General features: G+C 46.7%; 1 protein-coding gene and 1 pseudogene across 1 annotated transcript; one reads left to right on the top strand and one right to left on the bottom strand.

Moving 5' to 3' along the window:
- The first annotated feature begins 4,440 nt into the window (after positions 1-4,440).
- LOC131752874 (nucleolar protein 56-like) lies at positions 4,441-6,400 on the top strand (annotated as a pseudogene).
- A 5,768-nt stretch (positions 6,401-12,168) lies between these two features.
- Positions 12,169-16,902, bottom strand: CYP1A2 (cytochrome P450 family 1 subfamily A member 2). The gene is made up of 6 exons (XM_059056133.1): positions 16,072-16,902; positions 15,364-15,484; positions 14,803-14,892; positions 14,404-14,527; positions 13,170-13,256; positions 12,169-12,466 (listed from the first exon to the last, which is right to left on the bottom strand). Exons 1-6 carry the CDS (start codon positions 16,900-16,902, stop codon positions 12,169-12,171), a joined length of 1,551 nt encoding a protein of 516 aa, XP_058912116.1.
- Between the last annotated feature and the right edge of the window lie 718 nt (positions 16,903-17,620).

The raw sequence follows: 17,620 nt of genomic DNA, 5'->3' as shown, positions 1-17,620 counted from the left end.
TCTGAAAGGAGGTGGGGGAGGCCAGTCCAGGTTCAGGGACAGAATGTACCAAGAATGAGAGGCCTAGAGTGCACAGGCCCTCCCCTTGAGCAGCATGGTGGGTCTCCAGTCTTCCCTGGGGCAGTCATCAGGGGGGCGGTGGCCTGTCCCACTGGGAGGTGAGTTTCCTTCCGGCAGCTCCTTCTCACGCAATGGGCCGGAAGGTGTTGGGGGCCCATTGTTCCCTGGCACGCCAGCACCCCCAGCCCTCCCCAGCTGCTGTGTGGGGGGAGCAGTGGAAGGAAGTAGGCTGAGCCCAGGCCCTGGCAAGACCCCAGTGAGTGGGTGTGGGGTCCCGGGAATGCCAGCTCACACACATGGACCTGGTATATGCACAGCTGCACATGCCATACCCGTGTCCCGGGTTCAGCCCTGCCCTGAGACCACCTTTCCCAGCATTCCTGGGGTGCGTGTGTGTGTGTGTGTGTGCGTGTGTGTGTAGCATTGATTTAATACCTGACACTTTACACACTCCATCTCATTAGGCCCTCCTCAACCCTGCGGGGTAGGATTATCCCCAGTTGCAAGCTGAGAAAATCTAGACTCAGGAAGGTTATGCAACTGGCCCAGCATTAGTGGGCGAGCTGGGATTTAGACCTCTCTTTGTGAGCCAGCCTCCTACCTTATCCCCTTTCCCTTTCCCAGGCCCTGCCGGGGATTCGACTCTTATCATTAATTACTGGCCCAGGATAGCATAGAGGGTGCACAGGTGAGGGGGTGGCTTGGGGAAGCATATCAAGTATCACCATGTTGTCCTTCTAATACTAGAAACATCTGCTGGCAAGCAGGGCTGGCAGGGAGAGCACAGGTGGCCTCAGTGGAGACCAGAGTCTGCCTCCCTCATCAGTGCAGGTTGAGGGCTGTTGGGTAGGCTCCCTATCCAAAAATGCCCCCTCCCCTGCACAATCTGAGAGCTGCTGCTACAGTTGCACAACCTTGAATCACGGCCCCAATTCCAGGGGCATCCTGCGAACCTGGTGTTATGTTGTGGTACAGGGTTAACCAGAGTGCAGGATCTTGGGGGGCAAATTTTGAGAGAGGGGATCATTAAGGGATGGGGAACTTGGCTCAGGGTGTGATGACCTCTGGTGGCAGCCCCCTCTCAGGGACAGGAGCCAATGACAGGGATAAGGTGGAGGGCTGACTCATGGATTGCCTCTTTGAACCATATAAACTTTGTACTAGGAAAATCCAGCCTCCGGTTTCCCCCACGCAGATGGTGCACTCACTACCCATCTTTCAGAAGTCTGCTCCCTCCTCAGAGTCCTTTGTCACTTGTAAAATCCTTCCTTGGGGAGCAAGTTGCCTTTGGACTAAGACTTATCTGGGCAGATCTGGTGGGTGTCCCCAGTGACTGGGTTCATTTGCATAGGGACCAAGGGGATCCTGGGAGGAGGTCACCCTGAGGAAAAAAGGAGCCAGGCAGGACCACCTACCCCAGTGTCACAGTCCCTATCAGAAAAAGGATGAGCTGGGCCAGAATAAGAATAGTGATGTTTTCTTTGGTAATTTGTCAAGAAATCTAACCTTTTGGAGTCTCAAGGAGGACTGAGAGTCAAGGCAAGATTGCTTTGCATTGAAGGTATGGGGAGGGGTGGGCAGGACAGGAGAAAATAACAAATGGAGTCTTCTGTGTGGCTCTGTAAGCTTTCTCCTGTGCCACTGTCTTTCCTGGGCCTGGTGTGCAGGGTCTACCTGCCAAGGTGGCATGTGTGCTGTGGCTACTTGGACCAGAGGTAGATGTTGCTCCAAGGGGACTCAACACTGACTGACACATGGCCTGGTTCAATCAAACTCCTTTCTCAAGAACCTGAACTGAGTTAAGTAAAGGGAAAGAGCTGGTTAGTGGTGGATACTTGAGATAAAAGGATTTGAGAGACTGAACTGGACAAGCTGGGAGACTTAGGGAAATCACTTAATTTTTCCCTGTGAGGCTGACCTGGGATTCCCAACCCAGGGCTTTTCCCATCATTTCATCTTCACCAAATTACCCCTCCCCAGTGCACTGCACCCCACAGTTTGCCAGATTCTCACGGGTTTTTCGCCCACAGCCTTAAGTGAGGCTGGCAGACCAGGGGTCATTGCCAGTGGCCTGATCTTCAGGTTTATGGTGCTGGAGAAGACCTCAGAGGTGGCTGAAGATGGGGGATCGGAGGCCCAGAGAGAGGGAGGGACTTGCCCAAGGTCACCCACAGGTAAAACCTGAGCTTAGGGTTCCTAATCCTCCAGTCCAGTGTTCTTTCCAACTCTGCACACGGTTCAATGATCATGTTGCTTTTCTGAGCTGCCCTGTTCTACCCGAACAGTCCTGGCTATGTGGGTGAGGCAGGGGAAGAGACCCTGCACAGGGTACAAGAGACACAACCCTGCATCCCTCCCCAACCATTTCCCAGCTCAGGCTTTCTGAGCCTTGTGTTCCTTATCTCTAAAGGGGCTATAATGGTGTCTGCCTCCTGGGGTTGTTGTGAGAACAGCCTGGGATGGTGTGTGTCCAGGACCTGACCAGGGAGGGGCAGGACAGAACCGTTGCAGTCTACCTCCAGCCTGCTGTGGGGGGCAAAGTCTCCATGTCCAATTTCTCCTCCTTTGGCTCTGGCCAGAGGGGAGCCCTAAGCCAGCCCAAGTGAGTTAAAGATTGGCCAGGTGTGCGTGAGAAGCTCAGGCCAGTTCCTGACCACAGGGAACCAGACAGGGCAGTGACCCTGAGTGACCACTGGGCCTGAAATTCCCCAGGGAGCTGGGCCTCTGCTGAGTCTTGGATTGACGAAGTATGGCAATGTCTGTTTGTTGCTTTTTGGAGGTCTTTACGTGTGCCAGTAGGGTGCTTCAATGGAATTCTCCACTAGTTAGGGGCTCTGAAGGATAGGACCATGTCCCCGACTGGAGCTCCCAGAACAAGAGTTTGTCTCCTTCCTCAAACAGGGCCATGTTTCCTGAGATTCCGGGGGATGAGCTGCATCCCCCTCATCAGACTGGGACTTTTAGAGCAGGTTCATTTCTCCCTCAGACTGAAGCCCTCAGGTAGGCCTGTGTCTCCTCCTTCCACTTGTGACGTGCAGGACAGGGTCACATCCTGCTCAGCCTCAGGTTCCCAGGACAGGACTATCTTCCCCCTCAGACTGGAGTTCCCTAGGGCAGAGCTGAGCCTCCTTAGTCTGACAGGTGAGCTGAGTTTCCTCAAGGGGTTCCTTGAGGAGTTTGCTTTGGGTTTGAGGACAGACAAGTGGAGCTCAGGTGAGGTGCTTCCTCCCTCCAGGACTTTAGCACAGAATGCGGCTGATTTTATTCTTAAATTTATCATTTTCTTCAAAGCCACAGACAGCCGTGATTATTTCCAGAATGTTGAGGCAATTCTGCCACTGGATGAACACTTTGAAAATGAGGTCTGGCTCATTTTCATCTCATTTCAGAAAATCATAGTTTGTAGGACAGATAAGCCCGAGTCTTGATCAGTAATAGAGAAGGCAAAAGCAAACTGAAGGGGCTTCCCTGGTGGCACAGTGGTTAAGAATCCACCTGCCAATGCAGGGGACACGGGTTCGAGCCCTGGTCCCAGAAGATCCCACATGCTGCAGGACAACTAAGCCTGTGCGTCGCAACTACTGAGCCTGTGCTCTAGAGCCCGCACACCACAACTACTGAAGCCCACATGCCTAGAGCATGGGCTCCACAACAAGAGAAGCCACTGCAATGAGAAGCCCGGGTACAACAACAAAGAGTAGCACCCGCTCGCCGCAACTAAAAATAGCCTGCATGCAGCAATGAAGACCCAACGCAGCCAAAAAAAAAAAAAAAAAAAAACCAATAAAATAGTTCCCTTTAAAAAAACAAAAACAAACAAACTGAAGGAACACTTCAGCAAGAGTGCAGATGGCATATATTAGGTAGCAGCTCCTGTTGGTCGGGTGGCATTACAGCTTAGCCCTATTAGTCCTGTGGTTACTGCTCAGAAGTGGTAGGAAGTGAGGTCCAGCAGCCATGTATATGGGCTACTTGGAAAGGAGCGCTGGCAGGGTCAAAACTCTGTAAACTCATTCCTAGGACCACAACAGCTAGGGGTTGTTCACTATTTGAACCATCTTCTTACTAAATTTTCATTTTGAACTATTAGTGGCTATTTTCCCTACAGAACACATCTCTAATGCAGTAATAAAAGGCAATAGGAAAATAGGATTCACTTTGCAGAGATCCGCTCTACTGCTCATGTGGCTGGATGAGGCTATTCCAGAAAGCAGGGCATCAGGATAGATGTGCAGGCACAGCCATTCTTTCTGTGTCATTCTCATCTATCTCCTTCTAGGACCCTCCCTGAGAATTCCTCCATCATTTTCCTTCCTTCATCCCCAAGGTGGGTACTCTGGAGTCACACTGTACCCAGTTGATCCCTCCAGGCATAAAGGTATGTGCTTGGAAAAAGCCTTGGGCTGGAAGGACAATAAGGAAGCAGTGGTCAGTTCAGGTGTGTGTGGGAAGGGACAAAGCCCAAATCTCAGCGTCCTCAAGCTCTGTTTTTCTGTATCCATTTTTTTCAGTGGTGAAGGGCCTTGCTCATGCATATAAAACATAGTGAACAGGTCTTTCATTTTGCAAAGACCAAAGCAAACTTAGTATGCACTTAGAATCGAGGGCCTTATGAGATAAACTAATTCAACTCTTTGCCTCCATTTTGCAGGTGGAAACACTGGAGGTGAAATTAGGGACTTCGGAGCAGAAAAGGGGGTTCTGGCACTATGGAAGTGAGCACAGTGAGTGCTCCACCCCCAGGGCTATGCAAAGACAGGGTAAGGCCTGGGCCTTTTTCCCCTAATGTTTTGCCAATATTTTATTGGATTACTTGCCTTTTGTGTTTTTAATTGATAGACTTTAGTTTTGGAGCAGTTGTAGGTTATAGAAAAATGAGCAGAATGTACCGAGAGTGCCCATGTACCTGCTCTCCCTGCTCCCAGTTTCCCCTGTTATTAACATCTTGCATTAGTAGGTAATTATTTTACAATTGATGAACCAGTATTGATACACTTTTATTAACTAGAGTCCATAGTTTACATTAGGGTTCACTCTTCGTGTTGTACATTCTTTGGGTTTTGACAAATGTATAATGCTGTGTACCCACCATTACAGTATCATACAGAATCGTTTCACTGCCCTAAAAACCCTCTGTGCTCCACCTGTTCATCTCCCCCTCCTCCCACCCACCCCCTCACCCCTGAAATCCTGGCAACCACTGATGGTCTCCATAGTTTTGCCTTTTCCAGGATGTCATATAGTTGGGCTCATAAAATAGGTAGCCTTTTCAGATTGGCTTCTTTCACTTTTCACTTTTTTTTTTCACTTCTTTTCACATTTAAAGTTCCTCCATGTCTTTTTGTGGTTTTGATGTTTGTTTCTTTTTATTGCACACAATGTTTTATTGTGTTACTTGCCTTTAAAAATTGTGGTAAGGGATGGCCAGTCCTGGTGGCTGAGTGATTCCCTGGGCCCAACACAGGGACCAACTTTCCAGAGCCCTGAAGACAAGGGGTAACACCCCAAAATGTGGACTCATTTTCCACTCTACCTTCATTGGCCTAGCAGCTGCCAAGAACAAAGGCCGCATCTCCCGATACCTGGCAAACAAATGCAGTATTGCCTCACGAATTGATTGCCTCTCTGAGGTACCTACCAGTGTATTGGGGGAGAAGCTTCGAGAACAAGTTGAGGAGCGGCTGTCCTTCTATGAGACTGGAGAGATTTCACGAAAGAATCTGGATGTCATGAAGGAGGCAATGGTTCAGAGGAAGCGGCTGCTGAGATTACTAGGAAGCTGGAGAAACAGAAGAAACGCTTGAAGAAAGAAAAGAGAAGGCTGGCTGCGATTGCCCTGGCGTTTTCAGAAAATAGCAGTAGTACCCCGGAGGAATGTGAGGAGACAAGTGAAAGACCCAAAAAGAAGAAAAAGCAAAAGCCCCAGGAGGCTTCTCAGGAGAATGGAATGGAAGACCCATCTGTCTCCTCCAACCCCCCCAAAAAGAAATCTTTTTCCAAGGAGGAGCTGGTTAGTAGTGATCTTGAAGAGATAGCTGGCAGTGGAAGTCTTACCAAGAGGAAGAAATCTTTCCCCAAAGAGGAACCAGGTAGTGACCCTGAAGAGTCAGGAAACAAGAGGGTTCCCAAGAAAAAGAGGAAATTCTCTTCCAAGGAGGAGCCTCTCAGCAGTGGACCTGAAGAGGCTGCTGCCAGCAAGAGCAGCAGCTCCAAGAAAAAGAAAAAGCTCTGAAAGCTATCCCAGGAAAATTAGAATGGACATTTCCCTAGTAGGGCATAACTTACAGAGATATTTCCCAACCCATCCCCTATAGCCCAATAAAAATAAAAACAAATTAAAAAAAAATTGTGGTAAAGGGCTTCCCTGGCAGTCCAGTGGTTAAGACTCCATGCTGCCAATGCAGGGGGCACAGGTTCGATTCCTGGTCAGGGAACTAAGATCCCATATACTGTGCGGTGTGGCCAAAAGATTAAAAAAAAAATTGTGGTAAAATATACATAAAATTTACCATTTTAAAGTGTGTAATTCAGTGGCATTAAGTATATTCACAATGCTGTGCTACTATCACTACTATTCATTTCTAGAACTTTTTCATTGTTCCAAACAGAAATTCTGAGCTCATTAAACAATAACTCTCTATTCTTCCCTCCCCACCCCACCTGCCCCAGCCCTGGTAACCTCTATAATACTTTCTTTCTCTGTAAATTTGCCTAATCTAGATACCTCATGTAAGTGGAATCATACAATATTTGTCCTTTTGTACCTGGCTTATTTCACTTGGTATAATGTTTTCAAAGTTTACCCGTGTTGTAGAATGCATCAGAATGCCATTCCTTTTTTTTTTTTTTTTTTTTTTTTTTTTTGCGGTACGCGGGCCTCTCACTGTTGTGGCCTCTCCTGTTGCAGAGCACAGGCTCTGGACACGCAGGGTCAGCGGCCATGGCTCACGGGCCCAGCCGCTCCGCGGCATGTGGGATCTTCTCGGACCGGGGCACGAACCTGTGTCCCCTGCATCGGCAGGCGGACTCCCAACCACTGTGCCACCAGGGAAGCCCTGCCATTCCTTTTTATGGCTGAATAATATTCCATTGTATGTCTAGGCTACATTTTATTTATCCATATATCTGTTGTTGGACACTGGTTGTTTCCACCTTTTAATTTTTGAGAATAATGCTGCTATGAACATTCCTGTGCCAGTTTTTGTTTGAACACCTGTTTTCAGTTCTTTTGGGTAGATACCTAGGAGTGAACTTGTTGGGTTATACGTAATTATATGCTTAACTTTTTGAGGAACTACCAAAGCGTTTTCCACAGGGACTGTACCATTTTATATTCCCACTTGTAATGCACAAGGGTCACAATTTTTCCATGTCCTCACCAAAACATTAATGTCCATTTTTAAAAATTGAGATATAATTGACATATAACATTATATTAGTGTCAGGTGTAAAACATAATAATTCAAGACTTGTATATATGGCAAAATGATCACCACAATAAATCTAGATAACATCAGCCACCACGCATAGTTACAAGTTTTTTCTTGTGATGAGAACTTTTAAGATTTACTCTCTTAACAAGTTTCAAATATTCAGTATAATATTGTTAACACTAGTCACCATGCTGTATATTACATTCCCATTACTTATTTATTTTATAGCTGGAAGTTTGTACTTTTTAACACCCTTCACCCATTTTGCACCCCCTGCCCTCACCCAAACCTCTGGCAACCACCAATTTGTTCTCTATACCCATGAGCTTGGTCTTTTTGTTTGTTTGGGAGTGTTGGGGGTTTTTGTTTGTTTGTTTTTGGATTTCACATAAAAGTGAGCTGATATGGTATTTGGCTTTCTCTGCCTGACTTATTTCACTTAGTAGAATGCCCTCAAGATTCATTCATGTTGTTGCGAATTGCAAGACTTCCTTTTTTATGGCTGAATTATAAATATATATAATCATTATATATATATATACCCCATATTTTCTTTATTCATTCATCCATTGATGGACCGTTGGATGGATGGATAATAGCCATTCTGACAGATGTGAGGTGATATCTCATTGTGGTTTTGATTTGTATTTCCCTGATGATTGGTGATATTGAGCACCTTTCATTTATCTGTTGGCTATCTGTATGTCTTCTTTGGAAAAATGTCTATTCAGTTCCTCTGCCCATTTTTAAATTGGACTGTTTGGGGGTTTTGCTATTGCATTGTGTGAGTTTTTATATATTTTGGATATTAACCAAAATATCAGATATATGATTTGCAAATATTTCCTCCTATTCTGTCAGTTGCCTTTTTATTTTGTTGATGGTTTCCTTTACTATGCAGGAGGTTTTTAGTCTGATGTAGTCCTGTTTGTTTATCTTTGCTTTTGCTGCTTTTGCCTTTGGTATCAAACCCCAAAAATCATCACCAAGACCGATGTCAAGAAGCTTACCACTTGTGTTTCCTTTTAGGAGTTTTATGGTTTCAGGCCTTATGGACAAATCTTTGATCCATTTTGAATTAATTTTTGTGTATTGTGTGAGATAGTGATCCAGTTTCATTTGTTTGCATGTGGCTGTCCAGTGTTCCCAACACCAGTTGTTGAAGAGGTTATCCTTTCCCCATTGGATATTTTTAGCTCCTTTGTAATAAATTGATTGACCATATATGCATGGATTTATTTCTGGGCTCTCTATTCTGTTCCATTGATCCATGTGTCTGGTTTTTTTTTTTTTTTTTTGTGGTACGTGGGCCTCTCACTGTTGTGGCCTCTCCTGTTGAGGAGCACAGGCTCTGGACGCACAGGCTCAGCGGCCATGGCTCACGGGCCCAGCCGCTCTGCGGCATGTGGGATCTTCCCGGACCGGGGCACAAACCCGTGTCCCCTGCATTGGCAGGCGGATTCTCAACCACTGCACCACCAGGGAAGCCCCATGTGTCTGTTTTTATGCCAACACCATACTCTTTTGATTACTATAGCTTTGTAATACAGTTTGAAATCAGGGATCATGATGCCTCCAGCTGTATTCTTCCTTCTCAAGATTGCTTTGGTTATTTGTGATCTTTTTTATGCTTCCATGCAAATTTTAGGATTGTTTGTTCTATAGCTGTGAAAAATGCCATTGGAATTTTGATAAGGATTGTCTTGAATCTGCAGATTGCTTTGGACAGTATGGACATTTTAGAATATTAATTCTTCAAATCCATAAGCACAGAATATCTTTCCATTTATTTGTGTCTTCTTCAATTTCTTTCACCAGTGTCTTATAGTTTTCAGTGTACGGGCCTTTTACCTCCTTAGCTAAATTTATTTGTAGATATTTTATTCTTTTTGAAGCAATGAGATTGTTTTCTTAATTTCTCTTTCCAATAGTTTGTTATCAGTGTATAGAAATGCAACAGATATTTATATATTGATTTTGTATCCTGAAATTTTACTGACTTTGTTTATAATTTCTAACAGATTTTTTAGTGGAGTCTTTAGTGTTTTCTATATATATCATGTCATCTGCAAATAGGACAGTTTTACTTCTTCCTTTCCAATTTGGATGCTTTTTTATTTCTTTTTCTTGCCTAAACGCTGTAGCTAGGACTTCCAATACTATGTTGAATAAAAGTGGTGAGAGTGGGCATCCTTGTCTTGTTCCTGATCTTAGAAGAACGTTTTTAGCTTTCACCACTGAGTATGATTTTAACTGTGAGCTTATCATATATGGCCTTTATTATGTTGAGGTACATCCCCTCTACATCCATTTTGTTGGGAGGTTTTTTTAAAAAAATAAATAAATTAATTAATTTATGGCTGTGTTGGGTCTTCGTTTCTGTGCGAGGACTTTCTCTAGTTGTGGCAAGTGGGGGCCACTCTTCATCGCGGTGCGCGGGCCTCTCACTATCGCGGCCTCTCTTGTTGTGGAGCACAGGCTCCAGACGCGCAGGCTCAGTAATTGTGGCTCACGGGCCCAGTTGCTCCGCAGCATGTGGGATCTTCCCAGACCCCATGTCCCCTGCATTGGCAGGCAGATTCTCAACCACTGTGCCACCAGGGAAGCCCTGTTGGGAAGGTTTTAGTTTTTATCATAAATGGCTGTTGCATTTTGTCAAATACTTTTTCTGCATCTATTGAGGTGATCACATGATCACAGTCTAGCGGGGTTTTTTTGTTTGCTTGTTTTTCGTTTTTAGCCACACCATGCGGCTTGCGGGATCTTAGTTCCCCAACCAGGGATAGAACATGGGCCCCCTGCAGTGGAAGCGCAGAGTCCTAACCACTGGACAGCTAGGGAATTCCCAAATAGCTCTCTAGTTTTAAATTTTTATTTATTTATCGTTGCAGTTCGCGGACTTCTCACTGCGGTGGCTTCTCTTGCTGCAGAGAACCGGCTCTAGGCGCGCGGGCTTCAGTAGTTGTGGCGCTCGGGCTTAGTTGCTCTGCGGCATGTGGGATCTTCTTGGACCAGGGCTCGAGCCCATGTCTCCTGCACTGGCAGGCAGATTCTTAACCTCTGCGCCATCAGGGAAGTCCCTAGTTTTTAATTTTTATTGTAGCCATTCTAGTAGGTGTGAAATGGCACCTCATTGTGTTTTTGATTAACATGTCCCTAATAACTAATAATGTTGAGTGTTTTTTCATGTACTTGTCCATTTGCATATCTTCTTTAGAGAACTGTCTGTCCAAGTCTTTTGCCCATTTCTGTTTGTCTTTTTTCCTTTTAGTTTTGTTGAGATATGATTGACATACAGCATGATATAAGTTTAAGGTGTACAGCATAATGATTTGACTTACAAACATCATGAAATGATTATCACAGTAAGTTTAGTGAGCATCTATCATCTTGTATAGATACAAAAAAATTAAAGAAATAGAAAAAAAGTTTTCTTGTGATGAGAACTTTTAGGATTTACTCTCTTAACAACTTACATATATAATGTACAGCGGTGTTAGTTATATTAATCACATTGTACCTTACATTCTTAGTACTTATTTATTTATCTTATAACTGGAAAGTTGTGCCTTTTGACCACCTTCATTCAAATTCCCCTCCCCTCCCCCATCTCTGGTAACCACAAATCTAATCTCTTTTTCTATGAGTTTGTTTGTTTGAAGTATAACTGGCCTACAAAACTATGTTAGTTCCTGAAGCCAAACGTAGTGATTCGATATTTCTATACATTACAAAATGATCACCACTTTTTTGCCCATTTAAAAAATTAGGTTGTTTGTTTTTGTTGTTGATTTGTAGGAGTTCCTTATATATTTTGGATATTAATACTTTACAGATATGTGAATTGCAAATATTTTCTCCCATTCTGTGGCTTATCTTTTCACTCTTTTGATAGTCCCCTTTTGATGGGACCTGGGCTTTTTGCAGGTAACCCAAGCACTTCTGGGGGGCTTATCTTCCCCTAGTTATGGATGAACAAATCAGAACATTGTGAGAGGTCAGATGTTCTCTACCTTTTGACGATAGGACATGAGGGTTCCCCCTTCACCCATCTGGGTTTGGCCTACAAGGCTGGGTCCCTTCCTCTCTGTTCCTTTCAAGTGTTCCAAGACGTGAATCATACAGGAAAGAAGTAAGAACAGTGAACTGAGCCTAGTCTAAGGACTCGAGAAACCAGGGCTTACTGACACATACTAAAACATGGATGAACTTTGAAAACATCATGCTAAGTGAAGAAGCCAGTCACAAAAGACCACTTATTGTATAATTGCATTTATATGAAATGCCCAGAGTAGGCAAATCTGTACACACAGAAAGTAGATTAGTAGTTTTCTAGCGCTAGTGGGGTAGGGAAGGTGGGTTAGGGAGAGATGGGGAGTGACTGCTGAGGGGTATGGTTTTCTTTACTGGGTGATGAGAAGGTTCTAAGATTGATTGTGGTGTGATAGCACAATTCTGTGATATACTAAAAGCCATTGGATCGTATACTTTAAGGAGGTGAATTATATGATATATGAATTATATCTCTATAAAGCTGTTAGTTAAAAAAGAAAAGAAAAGAAAAGAAAAGAAAAGAAAAGAAAAGAAAAGAAAAGAAAAGAAAAGAAAAGAAAAGAAACAAAGATTCCTCAGTGACCTCCACCCTTCCCTCTGCCTCAGAATGCTGGTAACTTCTTCACTTGATGGGGAAGCGCAGCCGTGCCTGGACATGCTCGCAGGGGGCAAGCTTCATGGTCAGCCCGTAGGTAGGGGTTAGGTCCACTTTCACACCTGGTGGCACGCTGAACTCCAGCTGCTGCAGCAAGATGGCCAGGAAGAGGAAGATCTCCCACTTGGCCAGGACCTCCCCTATGCACCGGCGCTTGCCCATGCCGAAGAGCATCACTTTCTCACTCAAGGTCTTGCTGATGGTGGTGTCATGGGCGGTGAGAAATCTCTCCGGCCGGAACTCAGATGGGTCCCCCCACAGCTTCCTGCGAGATGAACAGAGGAAATGGTATCTCTGGGCTGGGGAGGCCCTTCGGGAAAGGCCTGGGCGGGGGACTTCTGTGTTAGAATAGATCTAGAGCAATGAAAGGAGAGTGGGGAAAGGGGCCAAACTGTATTTTGATATTTATTCCCTTTACATAGCTCTATCTAAAATCACCAGCCTTGAAAATAGTGCTTTTTAATATTAATTTTTTTTATTTTAAAGAAATAATACTTTAACTAAAAGAAATTAAAAGAAGGAACACATGTCCGTCTCTATCCTACTCAATATACAAGGGGAATCAACCGTCCATCCTGGTTTATGCTTATTGTTTTGGAGTAATTATTTATAGCATCCTTTTTCACACACAGAAGTGCCCTAGTTTGGATGGTAAATTATATGATCCTCCTACCTATAAAGTGAGATTTTCCAAAGAGGTCCCTAAGCCATTCACGTCAGAATCGCCTGAGATACTCCACCTTACCTACTGAAGAGGAATCTCGGGGGACTGGGCACCGAAATCTAAAACCAACTTCCTGATCAATGCACTAAAGTTTGAGAAACATGGACCTAAATTTTGTCCCTTAGAGCAGGCTGCAGAGCCATCAAGACACCGTTCCCTTATTGTATAACCAGTTCCTAGGGGGACACACAGCCTTCCTGACTGCTGAACTTCACACATTTTTCAGTGGGGGATATGTACTCACGGGTCATGATTGACCTGCCACTGGTTTATGAAGACACAGCGTTCCTTGGGGATGTAGAAGCCGTTCAGTGTTGTGTCCCTTATTGTGCTAAGGAGGGAAGAGGGCTCTGTCAGGCTCAGGGGCTGGAAAACTGGGGTGTGTCTCTGGGAGGTTGATTTTTTTCTTTTTAACAATTAAAAAAGTTGACTATAGTTAATTTACAATGTTGTGTTAGTTTCAGATGTACAGCAAAGTGATTCAGCCATATATATACCTATATATTCTTTTTCAGGTTTTTTCCATTATAGGTTACTACAAGATATTGAATATAGTTCCCTGTGCTATACAGTAGGTTTTTGTTGTTTATCTATTTTATATATAGTAGTTGTGTATATATTAATCCCAAACTCCTAATTTATACCCCCCTGCAGAGGTTCTTGCTCCTCCACTCCACTCCAATAGCCTGTCCACCATGGTCTCTATACTGTACACTAGGATGGAATGTCAGGAGCAAGGAAGGGTTGAAATTATTCTTCCCCTTTCTCAGATCCTGTTCTTCAACAAATGTTTACTAAACTTTTCTTTGTACCCAGCTGTCCCCTTGGCCATTCTCTGGAGCCAAGAAGCAGGCAGTCTGGGCCAGTCCTGGGGAGTTCCCAGCTTGGCTGAGGCATCAGGCCTCTTCCTCTGGGTATAACTAGACCAAAATATGGGCTGAAGTAAGTGTTCACTAACTCTCTTGACATTGTTAAAATCCCAGGACCTAATCAAGGACCAATGGCTATAAGTCCTACAAAACATAAGAATGAAGTTATGCCAGCTGGATGAATCAAGAAAGGCTTCTAGGGGAGGGGAAGTTTGTGTCAGGATAAGGTAGGATAGGATTCTGGTAGCCAGAGAAGACTGTAGACCTTCCAAGCAGAAGGTCCAGCATAAGCAAAATTGGAGGCTGGCTGGTTCATGCTTGTGAGGGATGGTGAGGCCAGCCTGGTGGGGTTGAGAGTACCTGTAGGGAGGGAATGTGAGCAGAGGTGAATGAGAGCTGAGGTCAGAAGTGTGATTTTTCTCCTGAGAGCCGGGTACTTTAACCATGTTTGGACTGGATGGGGGCAGAGTAGAGGCCAAGGTCTGTGAGGAATCTGGTGTCATGGCCAGGAAGGAGATGCTGAGGTCTGACCAGGACCAGGGCTGAGAAGCTGGGGAGGAAACATGGCAATGATTTCAGAGGTGGGAGGGCAAAATAGGCAGGCCTCACCTGCGGGGGATGGTGAAGGGGACAAAGGAGGAGTGTCGGAAAGTCTCCAGGATGAAGGCCTCCAAATAAGGCAGCTGGGATCTGTCGGAGAGCCGGGGCCGCCGCGCCCGGCCAATCACTGTGTCTGCAGAACACAGAGGATGGACAAGGCTTAGGGATTGTCCTGACTGCACCATGGCATCTGCATCCCCAATCATACCAGGTGTCACTCTATGTGGTACTATGTTTGTTTACAGGTCTGAGACCCACTGACCCTCTACTATCCTCTAGGCAAGGTTGGGCACCATTGTATGCCCAGAGCTTGTACTTAGTAGGTACATAACAGCTATATGTAGATTGAACAGATGACCTGGGACCCCAATGCTTCTCTCCACCAGAGGGTTAGGGGACATTACATACCCAGCTCCTCCTGGATCTTCCTCTGTATCTCAGGATTTGTCACAATGTACAGAAGGCTCCAGTAGATGGCTGTTGTGATTGGCTCAAACCCTGGGCAGCATGGGGCAAGGTGAGGAAGAAAGGAAGACAGGAACAAGAAGGCAGCATTTACCAAACACCCACCATGTATGTACCAAACATTGTCTTTCCCTGCCTCCTTTTCCCTCAAAGCCCCTCACCCTGAATTTTCTAAGGGCAGAGGTGGAGTCACCTCAGCACAAACTTGAGTCACTGCTTTCATGATTAGTTGCTGGAATTACAAGGGCCTAGACTTACAGCCCAGAGAAGCCTTTATTGTTTAGTTGGGGAAACTGAGGCCCAGAGGAGAAGAGGGACTTGGCTGAGTTTTCACTAGAAGTTGGTGGTACAGCCTGGGCTCAAACCTTGAGCCTGGGCCTGGTCTCTGTGTCCTGCACCATCTGACATGTAGTTGGTGAGTTATCTGATGGACCCCGGGGCTGGGCAAGGCTGTGTGTGAACAGCAGGCACTGAGGGATGGAGGGGCGGGGATCTGGCTCCTACCAGCTGCAAAGATGTCGTTGACAAGGTTGACAGTCTTCTTCTGCGGCATGAGGCCCCCACTAGCTCTGGAGTTATCCTCGTAGTGCTTGAAGAGGGCACCTACGATGTCCTGGACTCTGTTCTGAGGGGGCACAAGCTTAGGAGAACCCCAGCACTTCTGGGGTGGAAGTCTGGACCTTGCCCCATCCCATCTGGCACTGCCTGCTGGCCTCTGGGCACTGGGTTGAGCTCACGACAGGAGCTGGTAGCTGCCCAAGGTAGGGCTTAAAGTATCATTTCATGCCCCCATTGACCCTTCCTCCCAATAACCCCAGGGGTTCAATTTCAGAGAAGGAGGTTGGGATGAGTACTGGAAAGTTAAAGTGACACCCGAGCTTGGAATTAGTCTCTGTCAGGGTTCAGTTTCCTGCAGAACAAAAGCCTTCTCATGATAACAGCACCCCACATTACAGGGCTCTGCCAGGGCCCCATTCACGACCTTATCTCTCTGGGGCTTTGAGCAGCCCTGAGAGGGAGGTTATAGGCATGAGGAAACTGAGGCCAGAGAGGGAGAGGGATTGGCTCCAGGTCACACAGGTGATCTGAGATGTCCCAGAGCCTTCCTAGGCCTTGGCTGCACACCAGGTGTGTGGGTACCTTGGAGCTGGGTGAGAGGGGGCCACACACAGACTCCTGGGTGCCCTCACACCACCCATACCCTGGGCTCACCTTGTCAAAGTCCTCATAGTGCTCCTGGACCATTTTCCACAGGAACTGCAGGAACCTCTGGTTGAAGCTCTTGTACTTTTGCAGAGCAGGGTTGGGCAGGTATTTAAGGATGGGGAAGAAGTCCACGAGGCTCCCGGAGGAGGCAGTCTCCACAAAATCATGGGTGTTCCTCACAAGGCTGACCATCTCCTCACTGCTCTGGGGGAAGTGCTGCCCGAAGCACATGGCACCAATGACCTTGGCCACGGACACCACCACGTGGTCATAGGGGTCAAAGCGTCCAGGTCCTGCCATCAGCTCCTGGAACTTGCCGATGAGGGCCTCAGCCTCCTTGTGCACATGCATCTCCAGGTAGCAGGAGGCTGAGGAAGCCGGGTCTGAGGCAACGGAGAAGGAGTTGAGAGCATTCTGGGCCAGGCGCCGCTGGGCAGCCCACACTGGTCCAGAGTCTGGGTTGAAGGTCATACTCTGGCCATCAGCGACTAAGGTGAAGCTGTAGAGGTCAGGCCGGCCCTTGAAGTCATCGCCCTGCCGCACCAGGGCCTGCCGGATGGTGTCCAGGCCGCTGAGCACGAGCACAGGTGTGCAGCCAATGCGGATCTGCAGCACGTCTCCATAGCGCTGGCTCAGCCGCGACAGGGCCAAGTGTGGGTTCTTGCCCAAGGTCAGCACATTCCCGATCAGGGGCCAGCTCCAGGGCCCTGGTGGACTCTTCAGGCCTTTAGGGACCCGAAGCTGCCAGGCCCTGACCACCCAGAATACCAGGCAGAAGGTGGCAGAGGCCAGGAGGAGCTCTGTGTCTGAGAAGGGAGTGGCCTGGGACAATGCCATTCGTACCAACTACAGGGGAAGAGAAAGGAAGAGCCAGCCTGAGGGACGAGATAGAGCCACTCATTCATTTATTTACTCAGTTCAAAAGCACTTGTACATGTTCTGTGCTTGGCTCCCAGCTGGACACCAGAAAGACTAAGTTGCATTCATTAAATTACAAGGATCCTTCATGCCAGGAGCTCACCCATGGTGTACCACAGAATCTGAGCACTGGAAAAGAGCCCTGAGATTCCCAACTTGAGCGTCTGAAATCCCAGCCCTGGCCATCCCCTCTGCGCATCACCTGTTACCACTTCTGAGGCTGAAGTGATCACTTCAAAACGGAGAAGCACTCTTGTGGACCCCAGTGCAGGGTGTATGCTGGGCATTGTACCACGGGGACCCTTCCTGCTGATACCTCCTCATACCCTGGGAACAGGGAGCTGCTCCCCGCTAGTGACACTGATGGGATCAAGGCCCCACGGCTGATGCAAATGGCTTCTGATGCCCACTTCCCCAGGGCATTCTTTATCAAGACCAACCAGGACACCTCCTCCAAGGACAAGTCCCCATTCTCTCAGAGTACTTTTTTTTTTTTTTTTTGGCTGCGCGGCACAGCATGTGGGAATCTTAGTTCCCAAACCAGGGATCAAACCCGTGCCCCCTGCAGTGGAGACGTGGAGTCCTAACCACTGGGTCACCAGGGAAGTCCACCCCCCACCCCCACCCCCCGCCCCAT

The sequence above is a fragment of the Kogia breviceps genome, chromosome 3 (assembly GCF_026419965.1).
Source record: "Kogia breviceps isolate mKogBre1 chromosome 3, mKogBre1 haplotype 1, whole genome shotgun sequence".
Lineage (NCBI taxonomy): Eukaryota > Metazoa > Chordata > Mammalia > Artiodactyla > Physeteridae > Kogia > Kogia breviceps.
The sequence above is the reverse complement of the archived record's forward strand: the minus strand, read 5'-3'. Positions and strand labels throughout refer to the sequence as shown.